General features: G+C 34.4%; 2 protein-coding genes across 9 annotated transcripts in view; one reads left to right on the top strand and one right to left on the bottom strand.

Moving 5' to 3' along the window:
• Nucleotides 1–3,224, bottom strand: part of KIF18A (kinesin family member 18A) — an 80,475-nt gene extending 77,251 nt beyond the window's left edge. Inside the window, exons 1-2 of one of the 2 annotated variants that reach the window (XM_045066107.1) lie at nt 3,085–3,179; nt 2,482–2,590 (exon numbers count right to left, since the gene is read on the bottom strand). The gene's annotated coding sequence lies outside the window, so the exon portion shown is untranslated. Of the gene's footprint in view, nt 1–2,481; nt 2,591–3,084 lie in introns of both variants that reach the window. The other variant, XM_004755896.3, reaches the window with a different exon arrangement.
• A 24-nt stretch (nt 3,225–3,248) lies between these two features.
• Nucleotides 3,249–22,577, top strand: part of METTL15 (methyltransferase like 15) — a 224,308-nt gene continuing 204,979 nt past the window's right edge. The window contains exons 1-2 of one of the 7 annotated variants that reach the window (XM_004755893.3): nt 3,249–3,349; nt 8,514–8,800. In XM_004755893.3, coding sequence (XP_004755950.1) covers nt 8,531–8,800 — 270 coding nt within the window. In that variant the 5' untranslated portion in view covers nt 3,249–3,349; nt 8,514–8,530. Of the gene's footprint in view, nt 3,350–4,634; nt 5,549–8,513; nt 8,801–22,577 lie in introns of those variants that run through there. The other 6 variants (XM_004755895.3, XM_013057938.2, XM_004755892.3 and 3 more) reach the window with 6 other exon arrangements.

Genomic DNA, 22,577 nt, shown 5'->3' with positions numbered 1-22,577 from the left:
AACTTCTCCAATATCTCCTCCTTCAAATGGTATCCTCCCTCATAATTATTCTGCTTCAGTCACACTGTCCTTCTTAGTGTTCCTAAAACATTCCATCTTGTTCTAACCTCATGGCCTTGCACTTTCTCTTCTTTGAAGAGTCTACCTTGAAGACACTACTTTCAGATATTTGAAAATCTTAATCTCAGTTCGTTATTCATGTCCTTGATCAAATATCACTTCACACATGATTTCCCCAAAGATTCCATTCCAAATAGTGTCACCCTGCTCTTTCCTCTTTCATCCTTTACCAGTTTTATTTTTCTTCTTAGCATCTAAACTAACTGGAAAATATGTATCACTTGGTTACATATTTATTGTTTGTTTCCTCTCCAGAATATAAACACTATGAGAATATGGACTATATCTGTACCCCAGAACCTTGAACAGGGCTTGTTCAATATTTAGGACTCAGTACATATCTGTTTAATAAATGAATGAATGAACTAATGCAGATTTTCAAGATAAATGTGCAAAGTAAGTGCCAAATAGAAGACTTGGCATACAATCCTTTGAATTTTTAAAAGACATACATATTTGTATATGTATGAGCTCTTTTAGGAAAAGAACACAGGAAATTGATAGAATCAGTTGTTCCACGGTGTGGGAAATATGGAAGTATGCGTGACAGGCAGGCTTATTTTCTACTATATATCTTTTTGTATCATTTGGATTTTAAACAAGACTAATTATTTTCACTTCAAAAACTAAACAAAACAAAACAAAAACTATTAAAATTTACCGTAAGCTAAATCTTTCATTTAACATGTATTTATGGAGTACTTTCTATTGCATGCTTAGTAAAGATATAGAAATTGCTAAGCAATTTACATATTTATTTAATCCCCATAACAATCCTATGATACAGGTATTTATAATCATTTCTATTTAACAGAGGAATAACTGTAATTAGATTAAATTGGTTGGTTAACGTCACACTATTGGAAGCATAAGACATGGGATTTGAACTTAGACTAACTGGATGTAAATCGGAAGTATTTAAATGACTACTCTTTCAGTTGTAAATATTAGTCTCCAGAAATTTTCTCACAGAAGTTAAAAATACATATTTGCCTATTTTTGATAGAAACCTCAGGGCCCAGCAGAGGAGCTCTTGAATGAATGTTGAAATAAAACTGAAAGTATGATTTCTCTCTGCTTGTGGGATATCAAACAGTTATCTATTCTCAGCATATACAATATTGAGAAGTCTTAAATTAGGTCAGTAAGGTGATAACTACTACTAATGAACAACAATGATTATCATTTGAGCATGCTCTCTATGCCAAACATTATGGTAAACATTTAACACTCATCATCTCATTCAATCCTTAAAACAACCATATAAGGCATATTTTATAAGAGTCTCCACTTTACAAAAACACAAACTTAGTTAAGGATAAATAAGATGACACAGCTAGTAAGTGAGAAGCCAGAATGTAGACTCAGGTCTAAATCCAAAGCCCAACAGCAATGCTCTCTCTACTGGGATAAGAACAGAATATTTTCAAAGGAACAGAAATGCTGCACAAATTATTTTGAATGTGGAGTTATACAGTTCTAAGTATGAATTTCTTAAATTCATACTTAAATCTGAATTAGATTGAGGTTCAACAAACACTTTTTAGGAACAGGAACTATCCTCCGCGTACTATCATTTATAGTCTCTATACAACTTAACACCTCTCTTTGGAATTAAATTCAGTGTTAGAGCCAGTGCTTTTACTACATTAAGAACATCAGGGAAGAAAGAATTTTCAAATGGAGTGAAGAGTGACACTAACATCTGGGCTATTTTTTCCTCCTAGATTTCACAGAGTTGACAGCATAAAAGTGATTTTGTTGTGTACCTTAATCGATTCAGGGTATCAATACACTTTAACAAGACCCACTTTTCTTTTTTTCTTTTTTTTTTTTTACAAGACCCACTTTTAAAGTGAAAATTTTATGTTTTTCAAATACTTGTTCAGTAACAGAAGAGATTAATTTACTGCTGTTAAAGGCAAGATAATCTTTGTTTACTGAAACAGACAATTCTTTCAAGGTAATAGAAACTTAGTAACAAGGAGTATCTAGTCTATGGTTCTTATATTCCCTAGTATCAAAGTTCACAAATACTTTCCAGAATCAAAGGCGAGAAGCCTGAAGGTAGTGGAATAACAACTACCAACTAAAACTTGTAGAATGCTTAATACATTCTACTCGATAATTAATAGTGAATAACCTCAACTATGTATTATATAACAAAATTATTCAATTCTGGTCAAATAACCTCTTTTCGTAAACAGCAATTGGCCTTGATCTCTCTGTAACTGAGTGCCTAAAGAGCTCCTGAAAGAGTCTTGGCAGAACCTAAGAAAAGACAGTAGAAGGACTTATTCTCCGTGTTCAAGAGTCCCTTCCATTTGCAAAGCACTTTGCCAAGCAGTATCGCTTCGATACCTTGAGTCTTGGCAATCCCGCTAGGCAGTGCTGGCAAGTCTTGTCTTGATTCTACATCGGGGACTCAGAGGAGGTTCCCGACGGATCTTTGCCAGGCTCACAGCAGAACCTTGCGGGACAAAAAGTTTTTAAGTTGGACCCCAACTCCTTTTTGATAGTTAAGCCTTGAGTTACATTTACATCTGTATGTGAAACAAAACACTCTGAATCAGAAGAGCGGAGTGAACTTTACGTTGCAAGCGCAGGGCAGTTAAAGTGCTCTGCCAGGCCGGGAAAGGGGCCAGGATGCCTTTTAAAAACTTCCGACTTTCTCAGAATTTAAGGCAGGAGATTTCTGTCCTTCCTGATGAGCCGTCAAGGGCGCCTGATGAGGCAGAGCTATGCTCCAGCAGGTTCTCCAGTTCCTTCGTCCTTTCACTTTCTCCCCAGGGACCCTAACTACCGTCACCCCCCACCCCCCAGCCCTCCACCCTTCCGCGTTTGTCAACAAGCGCAGGCCGTCTTCTACTCCTCAGGCGGAGTAGCCTTCCGCTTCCAGCGAGATGGGTCATCAAAAGAAGCGTTACGAAAAGAGAGGTTTCTCTTCGCGTGCTTCTCACTCACCTCCGCTCCAGCAAAGATTGCCGCAACACTTCCTACGATGTCCGCCACTCCACGATTCAAACTCAGCCACAAGATTCAAACCCAAGCCAGCTTTTTCAGCTCTTCCTTTCATTGGCTACCGATTTCGTGACGCCATCACGTCGGACGTTGCCGTGGTGCGCTACTGCTGGACGCCAGGAGTCTCAGCCGCGCAGCTCAGTGGAAGCGGCCTTGTGGCGCGTCACCAAGGCAACGCGCACGGCTGTTTCCGGAGGCGTTGGCCGAGGTGGGCGGAGCTAGACCGCAGCTGCAGGTGGGAGGTAGCCACCTGGGATCTTCAGGCCACCTCCAGACCCGCGGGCACAAGGCCCGCTCCCAGGGTTCAGGGTGTGAGTGAGACGGGAGTGGGCAGGGGTTGGCTTGTGCCGTCTGCTTGCGGGAGAGGTGGAGCCTGTTGGCTGTGGGTTAATGGGTTCTGAATGTTTATATTTTTATATTCTCCTTTTCTTTATTGAGTAGTGAAGTGTCCAAGGCACGGGTCCTATGCTCTGGAAGGTGAGGGACCTGTTCCTTTTAGCCACTTCCACTGCATCAAACTAGGGTCATTTCGCCTCAATTAACTGAACGTCCAGGGCTTTTGTTTTGAGGCCCCCGTCTTTTTAATTTCTCAGGACTCCCAGGCCTACTCCCTTTATTGCTGACTATGAAGCTATTTGGCGTTTGGTTCTTTTTACATTTCTAATGAGGACTTTACAGAATAAATTTATTTGAATTTATTGGCCTAGTTCATTACTGGATGCAGTAGTTTTTTGCCTTAGATTGTAGATATGATTTTAAAATGTACACTTTAATAAGAAAAAAATACCAGAAAAAAAAGGGAAATACGTTTGCTAAGCCATCTTTATTCATCAAGATATTTTTAATAGTATGAACTGTATGTCATTGTTCTTTATACTAACATTATTGTATCCATCAGCAATTACTGATTGTAGACTTTAGGGACATAATAGCATAAGTAAAAATCCCTGCCCTCTTGGGCTATATTTATACTCTTATATGGAGCTTATTACCATAATAGGATGGCACAACGCATTTCAGAGTATTATAAGTGAGAAAATGTATGAAAACCTCCATAATGTCGACATCTATTTCCTCCTGAAGAAGATCTGAAGCACTGTGTATTGTATATGATGCATGTGATATGATTGTTTCTGAACTCTGGATAGAGCATCAATAAAGATACTAACTGCTGGCTATATGACATATATCTTAGCTAATGCAATAGTTATTTGTGTGGTGCTGAGTTTGGTAATAAAACTGAGAAGCCTTTTTATTTTATTTCAAATATGCATTTACTCTATAGTACTTTACCATTGGTGTCCCAGGCATTTTGTTAACTTTATAAAGTTTAATTTATAAATTTATAAAGTTTATTTAATTTATAAAGTTTATAAAGTTATAAATTTATAATTTAATTATCAAAACAGTCCATGAGATGTAGGCACAATTTATTTCACTGAAGAAGAAAACTAAAGTTTTCAGAAAATCTCTAAAGTAAATTATTTATTATTAACTGTACAAACTAGCCAATTCAGAATTAAGGTGTTTGTCTCAGAAATACTTTATAAATTAAGTGATATTCAGATGCTTTATTAATCTATTCTGAAAATAGGCATTTTAATAAACGAATTTCTTGTAAAATTGCATTGATTACTGGTGAATAAGAAGTGTTTTAGGTATCATTTTTTTTTTTTTGATACATGTTGTATGGCTTGCTAACAGGTGTTTCCACACTTAATCTAAGCACTTATTTTACATTTAACTTTAAGTTCATATGACGAAGACCATATTCTTAAAGAATTGTATAGGTAAAGCAAAGAAACTTTAATGTTACAGTCAATGCCATCACGGTGCCAACTGGCTTCTGTTTAGTTTGGCAAAAGAGGAGTATAGCAGAAAGTATGAGACTGATGTATTTTGGAATGAAATGAAGGAAAAAGAACCCAAATCTTAAAAACAGTAAGTGCTAAAGGAGACAGAAATTCCCACCTTTTGTTCGAAAGTGGAGTATAACTAATGCTGTGTTATAATAGAAGACGGAAAATTAACACAAGTTCGTAATAAACCAAATAAAGTGGAAATGATAAAATGGAAAGTTAGATCTAAACTTGCCTCAGACATTAAAGAAGAAAAAAAAAATGTAAAAGTAAATTTAAACCTGGCAGTGGTAGGTTCTTATTCCTGCCCCCCTCCAGGAACACTGTTTAAAAACCCCAGCGCCTCTTTGTTAGCTGGGTCCTGCAAACAGCGGAACGAAAGGCGGACGGTTTTCTGTTGCTGGGGCGGACGCGGGCCCGATCCGTCCGTCCTTGCAAGTTTCCCCCAAGGTTGGGACCTAGACGTGCGGCAAATTCATGTTCTCTGGCACCGTAGTGGTCGTCGCTGGCCCGACTTAGAAACCAACTGCGAATTCTTCGTGCCTCAGGTGAGGAGAAGGTGGTCGAGTCCCGGGAGCTCCTTGGGAGCCCACCCCATGCCTTTGGGGGAACTTCAGAGGTCGCCGGATTCGCTCGGGACAAAGAAAACACGCCCCCGCTCCCGCTTCCTTTCCTGAGCACTCATTCGTCCTGAGCTCCGAAGTTTGTGAACAGTTTTCCCTCCTCCGAGTATAATTCTTAGGCAAAAGGAAGCATTCTTCCTTAACTTTAGAACCTCTTTCACTTTCTCTGCCTTCGACTCCCAGCCTCCAGGCTGGGTTTTTGGCCTTAGGAATTAAATTTTCAAATGGTTTTCGCCGGAGGGAAGGCTACGTGAGTGCGATGGTGGTAATTGGTAGCCCCGTTGAGCAAGTAACTTTGAAAGGTATCACTCACTCACCTTCCTGGTCCCACAATGAAAAGGGTAACCTGGCCAGTTCCCTCGATTCCACGGCGTAAACTGAACCTTGCTGGCAAAGTTAAAGGATTTACCTAGGGAAACCGCCCAGTTGGCTCTAGCGGTCCGGTTTCCCGACTCTCCGCTTCCTTCCTGTGACCAGAGGAAGCTTAAACGGTCCTAAATCATCAAGGGTGCTTGGTTCAGAGCCGACTGCAGGAGTGCTCTCAGTTATCTGGTAGGAGACAGGACTACCTAAAGAGATGGAACTCCCTAATTTAGAGCTTGCTTCTTTCCATTCTTAGGGAGGTATTCAGGAAACAGCCAAAGAGGAAAATTTATTGAAGTCCTTTCTCCATGTTGACCCATGTTAGTAGCCAGTTAGTGCATAGTAAAATCTTTAGGCTTTGTAATGGAACACAGTTGAGTAAATACATAGAAATTGAATGCAAAAGAGTTCAATTAAATGAAACACCCCTCCCCCAATTTGTCCTACTTGCTTTTTCCTATGTGGATTTGATTCCTGTATTGGAATTGATTCACATATTTATATCTGGACATATAGTGTAGATTGCTTAAATATTCCAGATTCCACTAGTTAGGACTATACACTGCATGTCCCCTGTTATACTGTATTTCCAAATGGAGTAGGACCAAGCAATAGGATATTGGCTCTTTACAGAAAAAAATAATCTAATTCATGAGATAGTACAAATATATAGTCAATGTAATTAAACTACCATTCAATTACATGGGTACAATAGAGCCAGTGGTCTATGTTTGTAGCATAGAGACTCAGATAACATTTCAGGCTCTGGGGACAGAATGCTGGAGTTACAGTTCTAGGCTGATGGCTTTCTAGATATATGATCTTTTGGCAAATTACTTCTTTGTTTTCCTCATGTGTAAAATAGAAATAGTAGTACTATTTGCCTCTAAAAGTTGTGGTAAGGATCAAATGAGTTTAGTAGTATTTAGTAAGTGCCTAGAAAATGTCAGTTTTTATTTTGAAAAATGTTAGAAACACTAGGTTAGAGGATAGTTGGATTTACTTTGTATAAGCTTTCTGAGAAACACGAGGCATAATTAATAATTTGGCTAATTCGTCACCAGTGAACATCCAAAATATTACTTCAAACACCTATATGCATTCCTTTTTTTCCCCTGTATTTTTCCCGTGTCACATTTGCCACATCATTCTGTGGATTATGTTGTAGGTAAAGTTGGCATTTCCTTAAGGTAACATTTTGCGGTATTGTATTTATATAATATAAGTGTATTTTTATAGTCATTACATGTGATCAACTTTCCAACATTATTTTTCATTTCTATTGCAAAAGGAGGGGAAGGTATATTTAAGTAGGATATTTATGTTTCTTTTTTTTTTTTTTTTGGTGGGGGAAGTATTTATGTTTCTTGAATGTGGTTTTTGGTATAGTCGGTCAGGCAGGTGAAATTTCCTAAAGTAAGTTTTGATAAAAATATTAATTCTGTAGAATCTAGAGTTTACCCATCCATCCATTTTTTTTTTTCAGAAAACACTTATGAATCACCTAGTGTGCATCTGCTTTTGTGGGTATTAAGATATGGGTCTTATTCTTAAATAACTAATAATAATCTGTAAGGAAGGAAGAAGAATGTTAACTTGGTATTTGCTGTAGTAGTATTAAAAACGTTGCTTACAACCCAATGTATAAAAAGCATAGTGTTTCCAAAAGGTTTTCTGTTAATGTATTTCATAAATACTTTTTCCTTTGAATTTGTAAGAGTTGCAGATTGCAGAATCAAAAGGAACACAAGTGAGAAAGTTAAGGAATGTATTAATTATTTATTTGCTTGTTTTGTGGTGGGCAGGGAACACACAAAGCATGCCAAAGTATGCTCAGTTGAGCATTTACAAAGTCATAATTGAAATTGGAACAAGCTTCTCTGATAGAGGCCATGGTGAAATAATCCCGTTAGAGAATATTTAAGACAAGTCAGCAAGATTTTTACAAACTGATTTTTACCTTCATTTCTTTTTGGATAAACTTGCATATCTTTTTCCAGGGACAATTTTTAAAACAAAGTTAAAATGAAGATGAAGCTTTAACATTATGAGAAAAACAAATAAATGAGTTTAAAATAAAAGACCACCTGAACCTGAAATAGGATATTCATAATCCCTTCAATCATCCAGACACTTTTTTTGAACTTAAATTCAATTAATTAACATATGTGTATTATTAGTTTCAGAGGTAGAGTTCATGGATTCATCAGTTGTATATAACACCCACTGCTCATTACATCACCTGCCCTCCTTAGTGACCATCACTGTGTTATCCCATCCCCTAGCCCCCTCCAGACAGCTTTTTCAAATGAGTAGTTCTAATGCACTGAATCCATTCTTTAAAGTTAGGAAAGTATATTTAAGAAAAGTATATTTAAGAAAAATGATGACTTAATAATCAATTTTTGCCTCCCTGGTCATTAAAACGTTGATGGTCTTAGAATTTTTCAGGCCATATTAAAAAGTTATATAAAGCTATGTATTTTAAAAATCCAACAATCATGATATTTTTAATTTTTTTTTCTAGATTTGTTGACCTACAGAATGCTTCGATACCCATATTTTTGTAGAATCTATAAAGAATTTCTTTCATGCTGGTTGGAATCTGGCATATTTAATTTAGGTGTCTGGCCAAAAAAAATACATGATACAGCACAAAGAAATAATGACTATGAAGCCCAGGAACAAACAGATCAAACTGGAACTCAGGAGAAACACAGATCTCAAGATAGAGATTTTGAAGCTATAGCTAAATTACATATTCCAGTAATGGTGGATGAAGTTGTTCGTTGTTTGGCACCGCAAAAAGGCCAGGTAAGTTGATTAGTGTTATTTTTTTAACATTTTAAAAATTGAGATATTCACTTTTGTTAGTACTTAGAATTTTAAAGTGTACAGTTAAGTGGTTTTTAGTCTTTTCATGAGGTTGTATAGTCATCACCATCTAATTCAAGAGCATTTCATCACTCCAGTAGGGAATCCTATATCCATTAGTATTCACTATGCATTGACCCCTTTCCCTTGCCCCTGATAACTATTAATCTTTTTTTTTGTCTGTATGGAGTTGCCTAATCTGGACATTTCCTATAAATGGATTCATATTGTATGTGGCTTTTTGCATTCACTTTGTATTATTTAGCATGTTTTCAAGGTTCATCTAAGTTGTAGCATGTGTACTTCATTTCTTTTCTTCCCTGAACCATTGTGTTTATGGATATGCCTCATCCTTTTCATCTGATGGCATTTGTGTTCTGCTTTTTGGCTACTGTGAGTAATGCTGTAATGAACATTCATACACACATTTTTGTGTGGACATATGTTTTAACTTTTCTTGGGCATATACCTAGGAGTGAAATTGCTGGGTCATAAGGTAACTAGCTTACTTAGCTTTTTGAGGATCTGCCGTAATGTTTTCCAGAATTGATTAGTTTTGTCAAATAGTAGTTTTAAAAGAACATGACATGGGTTGAGTGGTTTGGGTATGAAAACTGAGTTCTAGCATAGATTTTTAATAATTTTGGTATCTTTTCAGGAATGAGACAAAAGTAAGGATCTGAATTCCTGCTCTTGTTGTTAGACTTTTCAGCTACTTTGCTATTTGATTCAGAGTTCTCCAGAGAAACAGAACCAACAGGATATGTGTGTGTGTGTGTGTGTGTGTGTGTGTGTGTGTGTGTTTATATACGTATGTGTGTACACACACACACACACCCACCTATGTGGAGGAGCAGAGATTGAACGATTGATTTTGAGGAATTGAATCTCAAAGAGAGTTGGTAAATCCAAAATGTGCACAGTAGGCTGGCAGGTTGGAGACCAGGTAAGAAGTGAAGTTTGGAGCCAAAAGCAGTCTGCTGGCAGAGTTCTTTCTTGTTCCAAGGAAGTCAGTCTTTGTTCTGTTAAGGCTTTTCATTAAGTGGATGGGGCCCACCTACATTATGGAGGGTAATCTGCTTTAGTCAGTATGTAATTCAAATTTTAATCTCATCTTAAAAAAAACAACAAAACTTCACAGAAACATCTACAGTAATATTTGATGGAATATCTGGGCACTGGGGCCCAGCAAAGTTGACATATCCAATTAACCATCATACTTGCCTTATTTATAGTGTTGCTGGTGGGATTATATAAAGTTTTAGATACAGAAATGCTTTAAACTCTGAAAGGAGATAAAGAAATGTTAGGTGAAATAATATCCAAAAAGACAAAGCTAGAAACTTTCTGGTAATTAAGCACATTTACAAAAGGAAAAAAAATCATTATCATAGTAAATATTCATCAAATGTGTTTTTATAACTTAATACTGATAGTTAGTGTACTGAGTTCAGAAATACACTTCCTTATTTTAGAAGTACTGTTATTACCTAGATCAGTTACTTTCATTCTAAAAGTCACACCTTACTTCTTTTCCAGGATACAGTGGCTTAGGAGTTAAGAGCAAAGATTTTATAATTGGACTGCCTAGGTTTGAATCGGTCATCTAACACACATGCATATGCATACATACACACATACAGCTTTTAATTTTTTCTTGAGAATTCCTTATGTTGGTTCAGACAGTTTTCATGAACTAAGTTCTAAGCTACATGCGTAAATTATGCTGAAACGGCTGGATATTGCTCATATGAAAGCCATTATGATATGACTTAGGTTGCTTCATCACAAAAAAATTCTTTTACCTTATCTGTAGACAGTATATATATAACAAGGTAACCCCAGTATTCTTAAATTAGGTTATGTGTATAAAACATCTATATGTATAAACCATCTATGTGTTTTATACACATAAACAGCTCAATGCAGTCATATAGTAGGGACTCTAAAATATACACAAAAATGTAAATAAAATACAAAATTGGATAAAACTTCTTGTTGGATATGACTTAAAATGAAATTCTGTTCATTGTCTGTGAAGATTAATAATACATTGATAGCACTTAATACCCATACATAAATGTGAGTGTTAAAAAAATAGTACATGTAAATATATATATGATGTAATTGAGATATATATGAGAGGGGAGGTTCAATTAGTAAAAAAGTGGAGCTGAATTCAGTGGCTTGAACTTGACTTCTGGAGCCAGAAACTAAAGCTCATACAAATTTGCTGAATCCTAGTAGCAAAACTAAATATTATTTTACACTAACCTTGAAGTAGAAAAAGAGCTAAACAAAAACAAACCAACCCTACAAAATGTCCTATAAATCAGTATTGGATCTGCCTTGTTCTAAAACCCAGTGGAATAAAATTAGATGATTCTATAACTTGACCTATCCTGAAGTTTCATTTTGTTCAAGTTCCTGACAAATGTAATATTGGTTTATTTTGACATTTCCATTGGTGTGATTTGAGTTGGGTTTTCTAGTAACTTTTTATAGAAAGTTTAATTTTATGAATGTTATTTCTGAAAACTTTCATGTGAGGCACATTTAGAGACAGTGTTATTTCTTACCTTTCCTGTCTGGCAGACAGCTTTATTCACTATTCCCTTAATCTTCAAGTAATAAAAACTGGTGACAGTTCTTGGACAGGAAAGGTCTTGATTTCTTCCAGAACCCATTATTTGCTTCTTTTCTTCCTGAGCCTTTTCCCCCAAATTATTTTCCTTTGTAAACTATGAGTCATACACTCACTTGTATCAATCACCTGCTTAATTACTGTTTTTCATATCACCTTCAATGGTGAATTTACAAATGAAACTTTTGATCATAACAAGAATTTTTAAGAAAATATCTATATGTAGTTTTCAGTGAGGCCTTGGTCATTTAATAGTTATTTCTTTTTTTATCATTTAAAAGTTGCTTACCAAAAGAAAATAATTTGGGGAATTTCTTCTACACCATAGCCAGTTTACTATATATTAATTCAATTTTGCAAATACATGAGAAAAATTTATAAATTTGGATTGAAAGAAAATTAAAAAATTTTTTATCTTCCTCTTCTTTGGGTGGTACAGAGAGAATGAAATAAATTATAACCCTTTCTACTATCCCAGTTTTCATTATTTCATAATCTGGGTGAATAGCTTTTTGTTAGAATATTTATTATTCTAAAAAATTATTTTTGTTCCTGGAGATATTTTAATGTAGGCCACCTTTGTCAATTGCATGACCCTTCCTAGTTGAAGATGGTTGCTGGATATAGGAGACTTGGTATTCTTTGCTTAGTACTGGTGCCAGTTTAGTTTGGTGCCTGGGGGTTTCTATAAGAGTGAGAAGTTATGAGAAAGATAATGGACATTCAAGAACTAGTACCAGTAGCTGTGTAATTTGGGGCATGTATCTTATCATGACTGTGCCTCAGATTCTTCATCTGTAAAGTATGGAAATGTGTCCTGCTTCATGGTGACTGTGAGGAGTAGATGAGTTCACGTACATAAATTGCTTAGAATGATATCTTCCAAGTAGTATGAACTCAATAAATATTAGGTGTTGTAACATACAGGGATAGGATGGGTTGGACTTGGTTGCTAGATACAGTCAAATTCAGGAGAAAAATTCCAAGAGACAGCAAAGGTGGAAATGAAAGTTCAGGAAAGGTGAAACCAACATGTCTGGAATTGAGAAAGTCCTGTTTCCTTTGCACTCTGGAACTCTCCTCATCACCATCCTCAGGTCTTGAGTCAGGTTTCACTTTCTCAGGGAATTTTTTGTAAGCCTCCAGGTCTCCCATTACACATTCATTGAGTCATATACTTTTCTTTCATAGCATTAATAATTTATAAATATAACTTTTTATGAGATTGTTTGTTCAGTGGACATTTCTCCTAGTGGACTGTCCCCCATGAAGTCATGGACATGTTTTTCTTTTTTTTTTTTTTTGAAGATTTTATTTTTATTTATTTGACAGACAGAGATCGCAAGGAGGCAGAGAGGCAGGCAGAGAGAGAGAGGAAGGGAAGCAGGCTCCCTGCTGTGCAGAGAGCCCGATGCGGGGCTTGATCCCAGGACCCTGAGACCATGACCTGGGCTGAAGGCAGCGGGTTAACCCACTGAGCCACCCAGGCGCCCCTGGACATGTTTTTCTTACTTTCCATTATATCTCCACAAGGCCTACAACATGGTGGGTTTGTAATGATTTTTAAGTGAATGAATAAAAGTCAGAGTTAACTGGAGGACAGATGTGAGACACACAAAAAAGGAGTGTCCTTTGGGTACTGAGGTTACTTCTTGGGCTCAAAGCTTTTATATGATTCCAACCTCAGTGTGGCAGGCCCAGTCTGATGAAATATTTGGAGAATCCTGGTGAAAGAACAGATAGGAGGACTGAGAAAATGAGTATCTAAACTGGTGCAAAATCAGTTATGATAAGTATCAGACTAAGGTTGTAAAGTTGTTTTATACATAATCAGAATAATTATCTTGTCTGTTTTGATACTTTGACTTTTAACATTAATTTCAATAATTGCTAGATTTGCTCAAGTTATCATGGTACCAGATATGGTAATTTTCTTTATAAAAAGTCAATTATCCTCTGCATAATGGATTTTTCTTAAGATCAGTAACAATATTTTACTTGAAAATCTTTATAATCTTTAATGTAAACATCAGAGAGAAAATCCTGTGACTATACATTTTGTCTTTTTAAATATTGAACGCTGACTGACCACAGAGATTAAGAGTTTAATTTATTTTGTTTGACCTCAAATTATTGAAAAAATTAAGAACTTTTCTAAGAGACAGGATCAATGCCATAGCTTCTGCAGGTAGATGCCTTTTTTTTTTTTTTTTTAAAGGAAGAACTATTAAGATTTCAGATGGAATGGACTGTGTAAGATACAGTATTTCCTCTCCTTTATTTTCTGTTAAAAATACAGGTATCTTTGAAGTAAACTTTTATCTTACATTGCATTTTACCATTGTTTATTTGAAAAAAAAAAGTTTCTACCTAAAAATCATGTAGTTAATATAAGTGACCTCTGTATCAAAATACCATCTGCAGTTTGATATTTTAGTGTTATATTGGTAAATATTTAATACCTGGTCTGAGAGTCAGGGTAGGGTATAGATTAACAAAAAGAAACAACAAAACCTTGATGTATTTTCTTTTGCTGATTTTCATGATATACATGTTCCTATTATGGCCCATTTCAAGCTACCAACCTAATGTCACTGAATGTAGAGAAAAATAAGAATAATTGGTGCTCTCCATCTGGCATGGATAATGCCAGATATTACTCTCATGATGCCATGAGATATATGTGAATTATATAATGACACAAAATTTTGCTTAGAATTTTGAAAATTGTTATAGTGTATAGAGTTTTCCCTTAATTCATTTGATGTTCCCTAGTTAAGACCTGTGTTTGATGTTTCTCTGTTCTAGAAAGTACCATGGTATAGCCATAGGATATTCTTTCATGCATTTTTTAACAGAATTCTTTTTCTCTCTCTAATAAACAATCCATCCCAAATATACAACAGATAAAAACAGCATTGCATAGTATAAATTTGTTTATATAATTTACTTTTTACAAAGTCAGTTATGGAACAGAGGCATTTTGTTGAATGCAAAACTTTGAAATCAACATCAGTGATTTTTTTTTTTTTTTTTGCATAATTTGGAAAATTATGGGTGACTCAGTGGGTTAAAGCCTCCGCCTTCAGCTCAGGTCATGATCCCAGGGTCCTGGGATCGAGCCCTGCATTGGGCTCTCTGCTTGGCAGGGATCCTGCTTTGCTTCCTCTCTCTCTGCTTGACTCTCTGCCTACTTGTGACCTCTATCTGTCAAATAAATAAATAAATAAAATCTTTTAAAAAAATAAATAAAACGGTCTTCCTGAAATCTCAGCTTAATTTTTAATTAAATTGAGGTAGTAAGAGAATTTTAATTAGAGTATAGAAGACATTTTATGTTGATAAATATGTTAATTAAAGGTTTAATACAGTAAGACATATCATAACAGTTACAAATATTTATGCATCTAGTGTCAGGCCATCAAAATATAAAAGCAACAACTGACAGAATTGAAAGGAAACATTGTGTTATAATAATAGCTAGAGATTTAATACCACATTCAGTAGTCTCTAGAATAATCAGAAAACTATTAGTAAGGAAATAGAGGCCTTAACCCAATAAATCAACTAAATCTAACATATATGCAGAACACTCTAACAATAGCATATACATCTGTCTCAAGTGCATGTGGGGCATTTTTTTTTATTATTATGTTCAGTTAGCCACTATATAGTACATCATTAGTTTTTGATTTAATGTTCAATGATTCATTAGTTACGTATAACACCCAGTGCACATCACAACATCTGCTTCCTTAATACCCATCACCTTGTACTCTTGTGTGGGACATTTTATTAAGGTAATCATATGGTAACTGGAAAACTCATGAATTTATGCAAATTAAACAACATACTCCTAAACAACCTATGGATCGAAGAAGTTACAAGGGAAATTAGGAAATACTTAGGAATGAAAAAAAATATATAACATACTAAAACATATGGGACAACATAACAAAACTTATGCAAAATCCGTGCAAAGGGAGAATTTATAGCTATAATTACTTACATTAAAAAACAAGAGAGATGTCAAATCTTTTATAATGTATATAAATGCATTTTGTAATGTGTATAAACTTTGAATTACTGTGTTGTCACCCAAAAGTAATATAATGTATGTCAGCTATACTTCAATTAAAATTGCACATCAACAACCTAAGTTTATAATGTAAAAAACTAGAGAAAGAAGAACAAGCTAAATCCAAAAATAGCCCAGAGAAAGACAGAAAAACAATAGAGAAAATTAATGAAGGCAAATTGAAGAGATCAACAAAATGGGCAGTTTTAGCTAGATAGACTAATAAAAAGGAGGGATGGCCTAAATTACAAGATTGAAAAATGGGGGGTCCCTGGATGGCTGAGTTGGTTAAGTATCTGCCTTCGGCTCAGGTCATGATCCCAGGGTCCTGGGATCGAGCCCCTTATCAGGCTCCCTGCTGCATGGAGAACCTGCTTTTCTTTCTGCCTGTCACTTCCCCTGCTTGTGCTGTTTCTCTGTCTCTGTCAAGTGAATGAATAAAATTAAAAAAAAGAAAAGAAAAAAGAAAAAATGGGGACATTACTACCAATTCTGCAGAAATAGAATTATATATGAATACTATGAACAGTTGTATGTCAACAATTTGGATAACCTAGATGAACTAGACAAATTCCTAGCTATACAAAACCTACCAAGACTTAATCATGAAGAAATAAAAAAACCTGAATAGACCTGTAACTAGTAAGGAGATTAAATCAGTAATAAAAAAAAAAATCTACGGACAAAGAACACTTGACCTCATGCCTTCACTGGTAAATTCTACCAAACATTTAAAGAATAATTAATTTCAATTCTTCTTACCCTAAAAAAATTGAAGAGGCAAGAATGCTTCCTAACTCATTCTGTGAGCCCAGAATTACCTTAGTACCAGGGGACACTACAAGAAAACTATAGGCCGATATCCCTTATAAAACTTGACACAAAAATCCTCAACAAAATACTACAAAACAGAACTCAGTAGCATATTAAAAGGACTATGTGTGATGACCAAGTGGGATTTATTCCAGGAATGCAAGGATGGTTCAACATACAAAATTTAATTGATTTAATCTGTAATACCAGCATCTATAATACCAACAGAGTGAAATATATATATATATATATACACACACACACACACATATATATATAACATAGGAAAAAAAGTATATATGAAGAAAAAAATACATGATCATCCCAACTGATGCAGAAAAAGCATTTGACATGATTCAGCATCCTTCAATGATAAAACACAACAATCAAGGAATAGAAGGAAACTATCTCAACTTAATAAAAGTCTTATATGAAAAACTCACAGAAACATCATACTCAATGATGAAAGACTGAAAGTGTTTCCTCTAGGATCAGGAAGAAGGCAAGGAAGTCTGCTTTCACCCCTTTCTATTCAAGATAGTACTAGAAGTTCTAGGTAGAGTAATTAGTCCAGAAAAAGAAAAGTCATCCCAATTAGAAAGAGGATGTAAAATTATCTCTGTTGCAGATGATGTGATCTTATATGTAAAAACCTTATGGATTTCACAAAAAACAAACAAGCAGAAATCCCTCCAAAAGCCAACCTGTTAGAACAAATAAATGAATTAGTAAAGTAGCAGGATACAAAGTCGATGCTCAAGAATCACCATACATGAACAACCAACCATCTGAAAAGGAAATTTTTTTAAAAAGTTACATTTACAATAGCATCAAAAAGAATTAAGTGCTTAGGAAATTAATTTCACTAAGGAAATAAAAGACTTGTACAATGAAAACTGTAAAATATTGCTGGAAGAAATTTAAAGATGACATAAAAAATGAAACACATGCTATATTCATGTATTAGAACACCTAATATTATTAATGTTAGTACTACACGAAGCAACCTACAAATTCAGTGCCTTCCATATCAAAATCCCGATGATGTTTTTGAAGAAATAGACAAACCCACCCTAAAATTTAGATAGAATCTTAAGGGACCCTAAAGGGTCAAAATAATTTTTAAAAAGATAAACCTGGAGGATTCATATTTTTTTATTCCAAAATTGCTATAAATCTATAGTAATCAAAACCATGGTAGTAGCATACGGTCAGGAATATAAACAAATTGAATAGACCATAGAGCTCGAAAATAAACCTTTACATATATGAGCATATGATTTTTGACAAGGATACCAAGACCATTCAATAGGGAAAGGACAGTCTTTTCAGAGAATGGCATGGGGAAAACTGGATATCCATATGCAAAAGAATGAAATAAGACTCTTACCTATCACCATATACAGAAATTAAATCAAAATGGCTCAAAGACCTAAATATAACACCTAAAACTATAAAACTCTTAGAAAAAGACACAGGACAAAATTTTATAACATTAGATTTGGCTGTGATTTCTTGGATATAACACCAAAGGCACAGGTAGCAAAAGAAAAAGGTAAATTGTACTTTATGAAAATTAAAAAAAAATAAATTGTGCATCAAAAGACACTATCCACAGAGTAAAAAGGCAACTTACAGAATGGGAGAAAATATCTGTAAATCATATATCTGATAAGGGTTTAATATTCATAATATATAGAGAACTTCTAAAACTCAACCAACAAAAAATAACCCAATTCAAAATGGACTTGAATAGACTTTTTTTTTTTAAAGATTTTATTTATTTATTTGACAGAGAAATCACAAGTAGATGGAGAGGCAGGCAGAAAGAGAGGGAAGCAGGCTCCCTGCTGAGCAGAGAGCCCGACGCGGGACTTGATCCCAGGATCCTGAGATCATGACCTGAGCCGAAGGCAGTGGCATAACCCACTGAGCCACCCAGGCGCCCGAATAGACTTTTCTTTAAAGAAGATATGTGAATGAAATATTCTTGATAGTACTAGTTATTATGGTAATGCAAATCAAAACACAGTGTGGTACAACTTCATACCCATTAGGATGGTTACTATAAAAAAACCTAGAAAACAAGTGTTGGTAAAGACGTAGAGAAATTGGAATCTTGTGTGCTATTGGTGGGAATGGTAGATGGTAGAGCTGATGTGGAAAACAAAAAGGTGGTTCCTCTACTTATCATATGATTCAGCAACTCCATTCATGAGTATATACTAAGAGAATTAAAGGAATGGTCTCTTGGTAGTATTTATACACACCTGTTTATAGCAGCATTATTCACAATAGCTAAAATGTGAAATTAACTAAAGTGTTCCCTGGATGCTAAATAAGCAAATGTGGCATATATATACAAGGGAGTATTGTTCAACCTTAAAAAGGGAGAAAATTCTGTTTTCCTCAGCATGGATGAGTCTTGAAGACATTTTGCTAAGTGAAATAAGTCAGTCATAAGAAGACTTAAATGATTCTGCTTACATGAGGTATTTAGTGTAGTCAAAATTATAGAGACTAAAAGTAGAATGGTGGTGGCCAAGGGATGGGAAGAGTAGGGGGACAAGGAGTTACTGTTCACTTGGTATAGAGTTTCAGTTTAACAAGATGAAATAAGTTACGTAGATGGATATGGTGATGGTTGAATATTATGAATGTATTTAATTCCTACTGTTGAAAGGTATACTTAAAAGTGGTTAAAAGGTAAGTTTTTTTCTTAGGTGTATTTTAGCAGAATTTTAAGGCAAATTATCTTTTTGAAGAAAACATAATTACATTACTTGATGGTTTCTATGAATAGATTGTTTTATAATTATATGAAGCTTTCAAGTAAAATGAATATTGTTGCTTTTTTATTTTTCTTTTGCAGATTTTATACTTGTAGATATTTTTCCATGTATACTTGTAAAGTATGTCTTTAATATATATTTAAAAATCCCATTAGAATTGGATTTCATGATTAGCTTTGTGTGTATTACATGTAATATTTTATTACTGATATTTATTTTCTTACCTTTTACTTGGGCTATTAAGCATTTGTAGATTGCTACATTACCTGGTGATGTGATGAACATTTTATATACTGTTGTTAAAGTGTTTAAAATCTTATAGGGAGTTAACAGTATTAAACACAAAACAGACAATTGAGTTCTAGTCTTTGATCATATATTAAAAATTTTTATCCAGTATTTTTTTTATTAATTTTTTATATCCAGTATTTTTAATAAAATTTACAGTTTTTGAAAATGTTAATGTGTATTAGTAAATTCCATCTTCTCAGAGTGTCAAGTTTAGAATTTCCTCTTAAAGTTTTGGGGTAGAGCATATGGGAATATGGAACACTCTGGTAAATTTGATGTATTTTCTTTAATGGGTATGTTTCTAGTAAATGTTAATTTATAAAATGTTTGATCATATCTTTGTTATAAAAAATGTGGAGAATTGATGCAGAAAGGAGTTCGTTCTCCGGCTACTTTTAAGAATTTTGCTACGTATATATATAAGCAAATAAAGTTTTTCTAGCTAAATGAGCTGCTCAGTCTTACCTAAAATGTTCTTTTCCTTAACAATTACTTTAAAGTTTTTAATAAAAATTCCTCACTTAAAACTAAAAGGAAAGTAACTTGTTTATGCTTATTTTTGCATAATGATATGATAGTATTGAAAATATTTATTTTACATATATGTATTTTTATAACTGTTTATGCAAATAAATGTATATAATTATATTTAATTTTCATATTGAAATCTTTAACAAGCACGTATATTTCTTGAATGTATATATACCCTTCCCAGTAATTTGAACATCCATGAGAATATTCTTGCTTTTGTATAAGTTAATTAGTGCATTTTTATCAGTGAATATAATTTTTGTCATTAGAGTTTAGAAGCAAATTATAAATACAGGGTATGGGATAAATAAGGCAATAACTTACTTGATTGCTTTGCCTATCCAATGACTTTAAAAAATTGTCTTCTTATAATTTGGTCTTTTTTATAGTCCAGAAGCCGAATCTTTATTACATTGTTACCACTAAAATATATTTAAAATTTTCTCATTTTAAGTTCAACTTAAAAGGTAATCAAAAAGTCTGAGTCTGTTAAGCGTCTGTCTTCAGCTCAGGTCGTGATCCCAGGCGTTCTGCTCAGTGGGAAGCCTGCTTCTCCCTCTCCCTCTCTGCCAGCTTGTGCTTTCTCTCTCTCTGTATCAAATAAATAAAGAAAATCTTAAAAAAAAAATAGAAATCACTGGTCCAAATATAACCCCCAAATACATGTGTTTCTGTGGTTGTAAAAAATGATATTCCTCTATGTCAAAAGTCAGATATATGTACTGATTTTTGAAATTTATTTAAGAGCCATTCTTCTAGTTCAGTAAATTAGAGAACCAGGAAGAAAGCAGTGGTCCATTCTAGAAGGGAAGCTCAAAGAAAACGGAGGAGAAACAAGTGATATTTTTTGGTTCACAAAGCACATTCTCATGAGTCATCCAGGGTGCTGGTTACTTTCTATTTAGGTCAGTCAGCACTACTCCTTAATCAATAGTCTAATCATAGTTATCCCAAGAGGTTAGGTCCAGTGGTTCTTTTCTTTCCTATTGTTTTTCTAAGTCCCATATTATTTTTGTTGAAGAGTGATAGGAAGTATACACTGACCTTGTAAGTTCTCTTAACATTTTACTTTTCTTTCACTACTTTTTCCTCATATAAAAACTACTGAGCTGTAAGTTGCATACTTCAACATGTTATTTTATAATAAACTAAGTTTCAAAACTTTATGATGACTCATCTTTTTGTAATGTTCTGTGAACCCTCTCTTTCTTCTTTTTTGGTGGTGCTAGTTTTTGTTTCCCTTGGGTGAAACGATTAGCATTTATGAGGAGGTAATGTGCATTTAAAGGTTTTACTTACTTTGATGAATGTTGTTTTGGAAAGTGTTTATGTGTATTTTTTATAGTTATTTTTTTCCCTCTTGTTCTGTGTAAACTTTTTACTTGTTTGTATGAGGTGTTATTATGTCCCATTTCTTGCCAACTTAAGCATATATTTTATCCTTGTCATATTCATTTGCTCTGAGTGGTATACAGTATTTTTCTGTATTTATCATTAAGTTTCTGGATAAAACCTGACTTTTTGTTTTGTTGTATATATATATATATATATATATATATATATATATATATATATATATATATATTCTTTCTGGGAAGCAAAAGAAATTAACTCTGGATATAGAATATATTCACAAAAATGGAGGGTTTCCATATGAGGCCAATGTTTGCTGGGGGGAGTATTAATAATAATAACATAAAGTTGTATAAGATTTTATTATTGGCACAGCACTTTCGTATATTATTGTCTGTGCTCTTTAGTTCTGATCTCAGTAGTCTTTTTTTTAAATTTTTTAATTTTTTATTTTATTTATTTATTTATTTATTTATTTTGTTTTTGTTAGGATTTATTCAATTATTTTGAGAGATATAGAGCAAGTTTGCAGGAGCAGAGGTCAGGGGGAGGGGGAGGTTAGAAGGAGAGGTAGAGAGAATCTTTTTTTTTTTTTTTTGACTTTTAATTTTTTATTTTTTATAAACATATATTTTTATCCCCAGGGGTACAGGTCTGTGAATCACCAGGTTTACACACTTCACAGCACTCACCAAAGCACATACCCTCCCCAATGTCCATAATCGCACCCCCTTCTCCCAAACCCCCTCCCCCCAGCAACCCTCAGTTTGTTTTGTGAGATTAAGAATTACTTATGGTTTGTCTCCCTCCCAATCCCATCTTGTTTCATTTATTCTTTGTACAAACTATCATCTTAAATGTAGAAAGTAGGAAAGAAAATATTTCCAGTACTTCTGTTTTACTGGAACCATGTAGTAATAAAGGATTTTGGTTGGATTCGGGTGCTTCTAGCTAATGATCATATTATGCAGTGTGCTTTTTACCTCCACTATTAGTGTTAGTTCTTAGGTATCTAGTGGTTAGCCTGTAAGACTTTTAGGACCTGTATTAGGTCCTTTAATCAAAGAGGTCAGCCAGTTTGGCCTGATATCCAAGCTGGATATTAGTCTCCCGAGCACACTATGGACTATGTTAGTATCAGTTATTTAGAGCATATTATGCTGCTTTTGCCATCAAGACACTCTGCACAGGAGTCCTGACCCCTCTCAATGGTCA

Source organism: Mustela putorius, unplaced genomic scaffold (genome assembly GCF_011764305.1).
Source record: "Mustela putorius furo isolate JIRA1106 unplaced genomic scaffold, ASM1176430v1.1 tig00003859_pilon_pilon_pilon, whole genome shotgun sequence".
Lineage (NCBI taxonomy): Eukaryota > Metazoa > Chordata > Mammalia > Carnivora > Mustelidae > Mustela > Mustela putorius.
This window is presented reverse-complemented; position numbering and strand designations above follow the sequence as displayed.